The sequence below is a fragment of the Pseudoliparis swirei genome, chromosome 3 (genome assembly GCF_029220125.1).
Source record: "Pseudoliparis swirei isolate HS2019 ecotype Mariana Trench chromosome 3, NWPU_hadal_v1, whole genome shotgun sequence".
Lineage (NCBI taxonomy): Eukaryota > Metazoa > Chordata > Actinopteri > Perciformes > Liparidae > Pseudoliparis > Pseudoliparis swirei.
Genome location: NC_079390.1, coordinates 8,422,486 through 8,434,525, shown reverse-complemented (window position 1 = coordinate 8,434,525; position 12,040 = coordinate 8,422,486). Strand labels below are relative to the sequence as shown.

At 41.4% G+C, this 12,040-nt stretch overlaps 1 protein-coding gene across 2 annotated transcripts in view; it reads right to left on the bottom strand.

Moving 5' to 3' along the window:
• Nucleotides 1-2,690: 2,690 nt before the first annotated feature.
• The window catches only part of cpeb4b (cytoplasmic polyadenylation element binding protein 4b), a 28,439-nt gene continuing 19,089 nt past the window's right edge, over nt 2,691-12,040 (bottom strand). For both annotated transcript variants that reach the window (XM_056442491.1, XM_056442497.1), the window contains 6 exons: nt 11,656-11,817; nt 11,325-11,414; nt 10,679-10,797; nt 10,464-10,578; nt 9,376-9,557; nt 2,691-7,268 (listed from right to left, as the gene is read on the bottom strand). In XM_056442491.1, the coding sequence (XP_056298466.1) occupies nt 7,041-7,268; nt 9,376-9,557; nt 10,464-10,578; nt 10,679-10,797; nt 11,325-11,414; nt 11,656-11,817 (896 nt within the window). In that variant the 3' untranslated portion in view covers nt 2,691-7,040. The remainder of the gene's footprint in view (nt 7,269-9,375; nt 9,558-10,463; nt 10,579-10,678; nt 10,798-11,324; nt 11,415-11,655; nt 11,818-12,040) is intronic.

Below are 12,040 nucleotides of genomic sequence, written 5' to 3'. Positions count from 1 at the left end.
GCAATGAAGCATCTTTCCCCTGAATACTGGGCCCTTCATGTGCAACACGACTTGTCCCTGCAGCCACATGGGACAGGAATGTAAAGTGGATCACTGGATCACTGTGTTAGTCTTTCCTGGTGTGCATTTAATGTGTCTAAACTGCTCTTGACCTGGTACGTGTCGTACCAGAAGTGATACTGTTGGCTGTAGTGCTTTCCCGACTTCACATAATTCAATTATGAATGACTGCTGATACCAGGGATTTACAACACTGGTAATTGTCCTCCTTGTTAATTAACCTGGTTTTATCGATGGGTTCCTAAATGTGTTTAAACAGGAGGAAGACTTAACAGAAGTGAGGTCCTTATTGCACGTACAATGTAAATAATAACCAACCATCTTTAGTAAAAGCACTTATTGTGCCAGTGTGATACATTTTGATTATTATTACTGCAACACATTCATATCCAACCATAAGAAGGATTCTGCACTTGGAGGACAGAGAAGTTCAGCGATGCTTGTGATGTAAATATGTTTACTATTGTATTAAAACAGGCTTTATTGTCCAAGAAGTTTTCAAATGGTTTATTTAGTTTAGGATGGACTGTTTTCTCAACCTATAAAAGAAGAACACCACTAAGTAAAGTACAAGAACCTCAAACTTCACTACAGTACTTGAGTAAATGTCCTCAGATATCATCTTTAATTAATACATAGAAAATAGAACATTTTGCCCAAATGTAGTTGATGCCAGGGTTTAGTTTAAAATGCTGAATTATGCAATATAATTGATTCTAACATCTTTAACGAGGGAACATTTAATGTGTAGTATGTTATGACAAACCAATTAATAATGTCTTTAGGAGAGACAGTATTTGACGTCATGTTTCACAGTCCATACAGCAGCACTCACCGTCGACTTATTTGCACGAGCAGGGAGTCAAGAGAACTTGAGGGCACAGAATGAAATCCAGTCGTGTAGCATCCAACATGTTTGTTCCTCCTTCCTCTTATCGTCCATCAACCAGAACAAATACAAATCATCTCTGTGCTGTTGGACCCTGAGCACGTTTCCTTTCCTTCACGTCTCTGACCATCCTTTCCTCACCCCTCGTCCCTACAGTGTGGCGTGTTGGAGAGGTCGGGGCATCGAGTCGCGGTTTACTCACCTGAAATCCTACTTGGGTGTTGATTAGCTGGAGAAGGCTTAGCACCTGACACCGTGGGAGGGAGCAACGGGGCAGAAGCTATAAGTGTAAGTCAGAAGCAGGAGTGATTACTGATAGGGGGCTCACTCCGTAGGGCCGGTGTTACTCCACTGGTCCCAAAAAAAGAGTTCATGTTTGGTTTTAAGGATTTTATAGAAAAAAAGGGAACGAAATACAAACCACGGCCCTTAATTAATTAATTAATTAACCACGGCCCAGGCTGCACAACAAACTGCAGTAGATCGCTGGAGATCTTGGCACACTCAGCACTTTATTTTCCTGGACACTTTAACCTGCTGGAAATTCACTTTAGTCACTGCCTTGTGGAAATATTTAGTTTCCTCTGTATATTTAGTATTTTAGTATTAAGTATTGTTATTGTGTTTTAATTTTATTTTTTATTAATGCTCTAATGTGCCCCTGTTGCTGTGATCCTGAAATTTCCCCACTGTGGGACAAATATAGGAATATCTAATCTAATCTACTATTCTTGATTGATAAGTGTCCTATTTTCCTTGTCAAATCTATATGTTTTGAATCATACCCATGAGGAAAAATAAATGCTATAAGATGTATTGCAAAGCAACATCAACACATTTTGACTTGTCCTGTCGAGTCAGACTGCATTGGAAGTGGATTGTTGTTTGCATAATCTTTGCATATATTTTACATTTAGAAACTAGAAAGAAAAAAAAATAAGTTCACGATCTGACCAGCATCCACATTTTGGAAAGAAAACAGGTTAAAAGGTGCATGGATCAAGAGCCGACACACAACACATGTAGATCTCTTTGTCTATTTAGGTCCGTTTAAACCCACTGCCTGTCCTGGGCTTCAGACACTGAGCACAAATCCTGTTCAATAGGGAGTAAAGGTGAAGCAGATTTGGCGTTCATGTCTAATCTAGCTCAGTGACGAGAAACACACCCATGAAAAGAGTTCAGGCGGACACAGACAGACCTGCATCCATCTCTGCTCTTGCATTTGTCAAGTGACCCCCGACCCCCCCCCACACCTTTACATATCTGGATCATCGATATCAAACATCGTCTGGGTTCAAGTAATTCAGTGTAGAATCTCGATTACACGAGCATGCTCGTTGGAGTTGATCCTCCGACTGCATCGGCTGATGAAACAGATGTGAACAATAATTAGAAGTGTCTGTTCTCCCACACACAATAACGTCTAATGGATGTTTTAATGGCTCTCAGCAGCTCCCCTCAGTGCTGCGGTGATGTAGACTCCACGGTGTGGCCAGTACACTATGACGTCACTGCTGGTGGTCGTCAGAGGTATGAGGCAGTGACGTCCCACCTGAAGCTTGTTGCTCAGTTTATAAAAACTATAAATAAATTAAAAAACAGACTTATTATACCACGAGGAGAGCCATGCTGGGATTAAACACAGAAAGATATTGTTGGGTTGTCGAGTAGTTAGGGAGACTTTCCCAGAACCGCTTCAATAGTCCAAGACTTGATACAAAAAAGCACACTGGGCACATATTTTCATCACAGTTAAGATTTATTTCATTCAACATTTCACATTACAAATATTTAAAAATTATGCATACTGTTATAAATAGTTGGCTGCAAACAATTAAATAACATTAGATTTTTCTTTTTCGTTTTACTAGCACTTCTACAGACCAACTCCTAGAAATATGGACATATCTGTATTACATAACTTAATTAGAAAGGAAAATACAAAAATAGGAACTTATAAAGTGAAATGACAATAAAAATTAAGGTGATATCTTAAGTAAAAAAATGCTATTAATAAATACAACAACCTTCCCATACACAGTTAAAAACTATTGAAATCTTGCCATTAAGTAACATCATTAACAGACAAATATTTAAATATTTATTTTCCTTCAGAAAATGTGAACCATATATTGTGGAGCACAATATAGCAATTAGTAAAAACTAGACACTTTAACATATTAAAAGCTTCACCTCAAAAATATAACAAAAATCTGATCAAAATTATAAAAATCAATTATACATTCCAATTAAAAATATACCAATAAACATCTAAATACATTGTTGACCTAATAATTACAATGCAATCAATCACAGTAGCTTAAAATAAACAAAATAAGCAAATGAGCACAAAACCTTTAATGTTTTAAAAATAACTTCAATTATTTATATTAGTACAAATAGTTTGATTTCTTTTCTTTTTTACAAACACCAGCATGAAAAGGATTACAATAACAGTAGAAAATGACTGTGAAAAACATATTAACATCTTCTTTAATTAAATGTCTGCAATTAAAAATGGCATTAAAGAATTACATTGCAAAGAGTCTTTATCTGGAAAAAGGTTCAAAAGAAGTATTGCACATAACAACTTGAAGTTAACTTGCAACATTTACCACATTCAAGTCTTTAAGCTCCCCTTCCTCCAGATAGGTCTACATACGATCCCTCGACAGACAGCGTGAGCTCTCCAGTCTTTCCGAACAGTGTCGCTCTAAAGGATGCTCAAAGTCCCGCACTGCCCCGATCATTCAACGTTACGCTTCTGTCTGGTTCTCGACTTATCTCGGTCATGTGCATCCTGCAGAGGTCTGCATATGGGGAAGCGAGGCGGTCAACACGAGGGCAGGGCAGGGCAGGGGAGGGGGGGGGGGGGTGAGAGCGGGTTTGGGGTGTCCTTAACAACTTAATAGTTGAGAAACATTTGGTGCACACCACAACAATTAATTTTAATAGCTAATTCATGTACTTGTCATTTTCTCTTCTTTTTTTTGTCATGCATGCTAAGGATTACAATAGGTGCTAGTTGGCAAGTTCAAGAATATAGATATATATATATACTTTTTTTGAAATATTAAAATATCTAAACACCAAACATCCATTCTTGTGATACGAGATTCAGCGTTACGCGGGAACCAAATTTTGCATTCTCCTTATAATAAGTTATACTCCATCTATGGAGAGGAAACCAAGACAGAAGTTACCATTTTCCAACTAGTATAGCCATGTTTAGAGACATTAACATCGATTTCAAATTACAACTGTTTTTTAATTTTTTATTATTCTCGCCATGCTGTTATTGACCAGATTGCCTGGAAATATTTAGTGTACGAAAAGCTAAGACCAAGAGAGCAATACACTTTGGTCTCTCCTCTGCAGATCTGAAGCCGCGTCAACAGAAGTGCGCACTTAGTTGTAAAGTTTCCTCAGCACTGAAATGTATAAAAAGCATAATTGAAAATAATATATATTGAAATCACCCAACTTTTTTTCTTAAAATGAACATTTCCATATATGCAGATCTCTCAGTAACAAAAGTACAAAAGCTACCTTTCACAATGTGAAAAATTGAGGTATTGCAAAAAGGAGTTTCCCCATTTGTGAAAAATGTGCCTAAAATGACTGTTGGAAAAAGAAAAAATATTTAGAAAAGTAGTGCATAATAAATGTTTATATGTGCATGACAAAATAATTTAGCTAGAAAACACTGTACCAAAAATCAGCAGGCCATGTATAAAATAAATTTTTTTCATCTCATTTAACAGCAAATTCTTCACAAAGTGTTTTAACTTCTAAAATGCTCACCCACCACACAACTAATGTCCAGGGTGCAAAACTGGTGCAACGACGGCGATATGAGGAAACGTTTCTCACTAGTGTGTATGATCAAGTTTCTGTACCAACTCCCTGACATATTTAAATGCTCGGCTAGTCGGTTCCCACTGAGTGACGGGAAACGTCAAACAGATGTAAGGACTAGTTTGACTTTTGCTGTGTGAATGTGCACTTAATGTTTAACTTCCCGCAGACCTATTTGAGATAAAAAGAACTGTGCCTACAAGCGTGCACCTTCATTTTGAGCTATGGTGCCTTGTGTGTGTGTGTGTGTGTGTGTGTACGTCTGTGTCTACAAGCCCTGTTGTTTTTCCAGTGGTGTTCTAATGCGTTTTAACTGCACTGTCAAATATATATATATATATAAATACATTATGTTCAAGGCCAATCTTTGGTTTACTGGGCTTGACAGATGAGCAAAACTGGGTCGAAGTGACAGAATGAAAAAAATATATATGAGAAAACATCCTGGAAAGAAATGAGAAAGAAAAATAAGAATAACGACCTAAATAAGAAATGAGCTACAGTATGACCCACTACTGCACAGCCATCTTTGGTTCCCAAAAAACCACCGGGTACAACCGACTGCCATCGAGAGCAAACTGCATGTGGGTCACAAGTGTGTAGTAGTAGAGCACACTGCAGAGACTATCTTCATTTATGCTTCAAAAACACTGGATGCTGAGTTGGATTAGCTGAGCAGGAGAAAGGATAACGGGTCTCGCCGAAAGGGCGGAGACCCCTTCGTGACTCAAACGTGTGCTGACGACTGGGAGAATCAGACATTGAATTGCTTCTTTTATTAAATGTAGCTGACTCTCAGATGCAAAGTAGAACTTTTTTTCATTGAAGACTGGGGAGAACTGCACAAAAGCATTAAAACTAAAATAAAAAGACACTAACAAAAAAAGGACAGGCATTTTTTCCCTGTTTGGTGGTCGTCCCCGTAGAAACTGCAGTGAAAAGGCGGCCACTCGACCGGCCTTCTCTCGAGGAGTTAGCAGAACTGCAGTCCTGAAGGATCTGGATCCAAACCCGACGGACACAGAAAGCAGGGTTCGGTCCGCGAGGCCCGCCCCTTTGTTAGCCGCGAGCTTAGCAGCAGAGGCCGCAGCAGACATGAGGAGGGGGCGTGGGGCTGGACTCTCTTTCCCAGTCGGTCTGTCTACCGACTCCATACATTCCCCTCATACACTGTATACTGTATTCTGTCCCGAGCACAACCCTGGGTTTGATTATAGAAATAAGGAGGTGATGAAGCAAGCGAGTACAACACGGTGCCAGTGACATCACACGCTGCCTGTTGCATCACTTCCCTTTGATTATAGTTCTAAGGAAAGGAGAAAACAAGCAGGTGACGATGTTCTCTCTCTCGCTTTTCTTCCCTTGCTCTTTAACTGTCTTTCGGCACATTAGCAGCTGAGTTTGAGGTATTAGTTTTTGCATGTCAAAATGGAGATCAAAACCCAAATATGTGTTTGCTAAAAATTTTGTTGCAATTTTCAAGTAACGTCAAAAGATTTTAATGATGTTGGAAATCATAAAGAGAAAGGTTCAAACATTTTGATATGGGAGGGAAAAGAATCCATTTCGTTCTGCAGTGGGCCCTCTGTTCCTCAAAGTCAATTCAAGATTCCGCTTTGGTAAACTACGAAGGGTCTCGTATACTTTTTAGAATTGGAAATAAGTGCACTCTTCTTTAGCAACACCTTTTTCAATTCACATTTGTTCTGGAGCCTCTTGGATCAATAGAGAACACCTTTCAGAAAACAAACAGCCTCTGGAGACTCGGTACACAATAAAAAGCAATAGCTCTGCTACAAAACAAGTCAATCAAATATCAAATAAAGTGTATTGTTTTGGGGCCTCTTGTATCAAAATTAAAATACATTTAGAAAAAAATTGCCAATTGAATAGCAGAGTACCATATCAAACTTCAAACTTTCCTATATATGTACTTTTTTTGAGAAACCAATAAAATATTCTTTTAAAAAAATCAAACGCATAAATAAAATTATGTTACACATCTTTTTTCCTTGCTGGACATATTTGGATACAATTCCAGTTTTTCTTTTCTATCTTCAAAATATAGATATATATTAACTTAACAAAAATTAGGAAAAAGGTTCAGCGAAATTGGAACAAAAAGGAACCAGCAACAGAAAAGTGCATTTATTTGTACAATGATTTGCGACTCCTGCACTACCTGCCCTCCTGCTGCCCTGTTGCCTCTCTCCCTCTCTCCGCCGCCCGCTCAGTTCCAGCGGAAGGAGATGTGACGGGGTCGGTCGCCTCCTTCCTTCACCAGGGGTTTGTGAAACTCTCGTCCGGCGCGTGAGTGGATGGCCGCCCAGCAGTACTCGCAGTAGTACTGCAGGCAGGTGACGTTGGCGCAGAAGAACGGCGCAAACTTCCCGCCGCAGCGAGTCCCCTGGCACTCATCGCACAGCTGGTCGTCCAGCACGTATGGCTTCACTTCCACCTGCAATCGGAGGCGGGACGCATTTGGATTTAGTGGATGATATTTCTCTGATGGATGCTTTTGATGATTTTTCTGCAAGCTTGCAGGAAATGAAAACATCTGGCCACTGGTTTGTCTGGAAACAGGCGCACAACTTGTTTCATGTCAGTAAAAGCATTTAGTTTTCCAATCAAACCTTTCTTCATCGCATTTCTGGTCTGTGTTGGCTCGCAGCCAATGTATGTCGCTTATGTAAGAGGATCTCAAAATTGTATCTTTCCTTTTTAGCGGCGCAGTCGGTGGATGAGCTTTAAATGTTGCGGTAATGGAACGAGGAGGAGCAGCTAGAAGGAGCTGCAGAGTTCTGAGTGTTGATTTCAAACTCCTTTTGCATCCTTGTTCCTCCAACTGCTTCATGATGATTGTCCGACGCCGTCGACAACATTTGCCCAGCGTTGTGTCAACGAGAAAGCAGCATGATATTATTACAGTATTTCATATGATGACGTTACCTCAATAGATATTTGTTGGATTTCTGTTCACGCCAACTTGTTCACTCCATTGTGTGCAACTGTGAATAATGTGTATGTGCAAATTACAAAGTCGTTGGCGTGTGCCTTTTGGACGGTTTGTTGCAGAACAGAAGTAGGAATCAACTTTTAATGTTGCTGCAGTGGCGTCGTAAAAATAATCTCACACAACATCTAAAAAAGTCTCACTAGCCTCACTCATAAACCGCTCTCCAAACAAATAAGCACTCGTGCTCATCAAACCAACCCTGTACTGTAGAGGGAACGGTTTTCATAACTTGAGGATTGCAGAGTTCCCAGAAGGAGTTGAAAGTAGCGACGCCGTTGGAAAAATGGTTTCTGTCAATATTGCAGAGTGCAGCGAAAGCTTCAGAGAAGCCACAGGAGAGCGCGACGCCCTGAGCTTTAGTCATCGAGTTCCTCCGCTACACCGACATCAGAGCCTCCGAATACTGGAAGCTACGCAGAAGGAAAGAGAGCTCAAGGCCACCGTGAGGTATGCGATAATGTATTGTGCGACCGTGAAAGTGAATACCTGCATCGATGTAGAAGCAGCAGTTACAAATATCTATACTTCATAATCATCAGTTGCTAAATTTTTCAGTAGCGTTTCTTGAACTAGTACAATCCTTTGAACACATTTCAAGGATTGATAGCGTTTATTTTTTTAGGCTCGATCCGCCTGCGGCACCAGATATGATGAGGAGACACTAGAGGGCAGTCTTACAACAGAGGAGGTGATGACAGCCTCAACCTATTTGTCTCGGGGAAATCAGCAGCCATGACTGGTTCCCAATAGAACACAAGAACTTTAACCAAAAAATGATTAAACGACTCTTTTCACAATTTGGTATTATGCTAGAATCAAATGAGAAGGCACTGACTATTGACCCAGACATTACAGCTCATACTGGCCTCTTTCTATGTTACCCCGCGGATATAAACATTACCTCAAGGTTCTTGCTCTACAACCTGAAATGATTCGTGCTGAATATCAACAAGCGAATCGTCGACTGCTAATGTAAGAAGGTGTTTCAATATCATCCATAGCTCCAAATATGAGCCACGCCAATGCGTGGCAGCACTGCGTGACGTTGGGGAAGGCTTCCGACAACGCCGAGTGGCAAGAAGTGCTCGAGACAATCGATGGAATGAACATAGATCTGGAAGCTTGGAGTCATGACGAGTAATGCCATGTGCACTGATCTTCTGAAGCGACTCAACTATTGTGCAAAATGTCCTTCCATACAACACGTTCTCCACTAATAAGCAAACATCATGTATAATGCATGAGTTGTTCCTGATCCGATGTGAGGTCCTGGGACAGGGATGTCGTATGTGTACAGATTGTAAAGCCCTTTGAGGGAAATTTGAATTTGTGATATTGGGCTTCACAAAATAAATTGAATTGAATATACAGTGCTGCATTTCCCAAGCTCTAGTGAGACTTTCTCTCTTCTAGCACGACTCGGATGAGGGGGACAGGCGAGGAGAGTTTGAGAGAAACGGAACAGGAAGGGAGGCGTGGGGAGACAAAGGAAGAGCGAAGAGGCTGGAGACCGGAAAAATACCCTGAGCTCTCTTTTATTTCCACTCACCCGTTTATCGATTTCTCCGTGCTGCAGCTGGACAAAGCGAGCGCTGATAGCAGCAATGTAGCTCTGCTGGTTAGAGAAGGCGACCCGCCCGGCTCCCTTGGGGTACTTCAACTCGGGGTCTGTGTCGATGCCGGCGTAGCAAACGCCACCGTACAGGCGGTCCATGATCATGGCCAGCTCCACTGCGGGGGAGGGGGGGGGAGACACGCGTCAAACGAGTTGATCAAAACATTCCCAAAATCAAGTTTGACGCACAGAATCAAAAATGTAACTCTTTATACATGAACTCAGGTCCAATGTAAACACACCATGTCGATGGAGGTTGTTGATCTGAGAGTTTAAAGCCACGACACAGATTAATTTAAGTCTCCAAGTTAACAACAAGTCTATTCAGTCTTTATTGTGTGTTTCCCAACAGAAGTTGACAAACATGCAGATTAAGGGGAGAGAAACTTGCTAATTAAATGGGCAACCTTACTTGTTAAAACATTAAAAAAAATAGGAAATGGTCCGTGTTTTTTTTATGTGCATATTTTACATGTGTAAATTACAAAAAACAAACAATTGATGCTCCACAGCGATGTATGACCTTGGTCATTTCCATAACTACAAGGAAGAAGTTAGGAACACAGCTACCAACAGCGTGGCTCTCAGGATAAAAAGAGGTTTTATATTCTTCCCAGCACAGTGAGCCGCAGAGGGAACATCCTGACAGGACCAGCGAGGTCATAGTCGACCTGCCGCACGGTGACTCGCCGCACGGTGACTCGTCGCTCTGCCCCCTGAGCAGGTATCATGGTCATTATGAACACAAGCTCATACAGAAAGTCGAAAATAGTTTACAGCTGGCATTTAAACGATTGGGATGAAATGAGAAATGAAGGATGCTACTTAGTGTGGCTTAGTGTGATATACAGTATAATCATAAGAAGAGATGGATTGAATTTGTATCAAAGATTTTTGGATAAATGACAGAAAATATGAGATTCAACCCATATGCACACTCCAAACGTATGAAGTGTGTCATTATAAAAGCTGATTTGTTGGAGATTCATTTCAGTGGAAAGACTTATAAAAAGGAAATATACCTGCACGGAGCGGACGAGGGACACCTCCAACAAAGATGGTTTTCCTCGGGTCCAGAGGCTGAGATCCATCCATCACAAAATCGCTGTCGTTCAGGTTCCACGGGCGGATCTGGACCTGTCACCCCCAAAGCCAACAGGTTTTCAGCACGCTAGTTTCACGGCGGTCAGTGGAAAAGGCATACAGTTTGTGTGTGTGTGTGTGTGTTCCTACTGACCGGCTTGTCTTTGATGGTGGGGCTGGACACGCAGAGGTACAGCTTGCCGTCCTCCTCGATGCAGGCGTCAATCAAAGCCTGCACTGAGCTCTCATCCTGGAACAGCAGGAAGGCGTAGCCTACACGAAATACAGCAGAGTTATTCAGGCGGCCGAGGACACGCTGTACATGTGGGAATTGTGCGCAGCGATTACTGTGACTGAACACAACCGCCTGCATTCACAGTAGGAAGGCACGAGCTTTTACAACTGGACAGCGAAACGGACAAACAGTCCACACACAGATGTTTTGGCCCCCGTTATTGCCAAATTGTTTTAATTGACTACCGTACTGTACTTTGTCTGTGAAATGTGCAATATAAATAAACTTTACTTACAGTTACAAAATGCTTCAGATAACAGCCTTAAGACAAAAGCCCACTGCACACATATGAATAGTGGGAGTGCACAGATACAAGGCTAACGATGCTGGACTGAAGGATGCGACAATCCGTTACCAAAAAACTAGACAAATCTGTCTTGTTCTCACGCAGACACTCAAAGACAATGAAGCAATAACTGAAACCTTTTTCCTGGAGTAAGAAATTGGTGCAGGAATTAGTATTGATAAAGGTCAAAAAAGGTTTTAAATGAAGAATTTAACAAACCTTTGGGTGGGAAATAGGATTTGCTCTCCGCTTTGTGAGGCCAGTCCACAAACAGGTGTCCAAAACGCCGGAAACTGGCGGTGATCTCATCTGAAATTAAGCAGACAGAAGGCATGATTCGTTGGCAGCTGGCAATTAAAACAAATAATTAAAAAAACATTAAAAAGGGTACAGGAAGGGTCCTGCGTCAGAAGGCATCCTTAATGTTCAGTAAGATGCTTGTGCTGCAGGTGTTATTCTCCAATGACGTCTTACAATGATGGTATAACTTGCCCTCAAGTTTCAATTCGCCAAAAATGAAATCCCTTTGATCCTAATGCAACTACTTTACCTTCATCGATGTCCGGGGGCAGTCCTCCCACAAAGACCTTGCGTGAGTAACGCTCGACACGCTCTCCGTTCTGGTGTGGAAAGCAGTGTGGAGAGCCCAGGCCCTGATCACTGCGCTCGTCGTCAGGGAAACCATCCTCCATTGGGAAGAGAGAGGAGTGGCCTGAGTGAGAGAGAGAGAACAGGAAACGTTTATTTCTTGAGGAGAGACATCGGTGTGAAGGTTCAGGGGGCGTCTGTTTTTACTGCATTAAATAGTCCACCTGGTGCTGGGTGAAAGGGGAAGAAGGTACATATTTATTTTAGTCTTGATCTAACGTCACTTACCACATCACTTGGGCAAGTTAGTAGCATGCAAAGCGTATGGATGGATAACATATATCTTT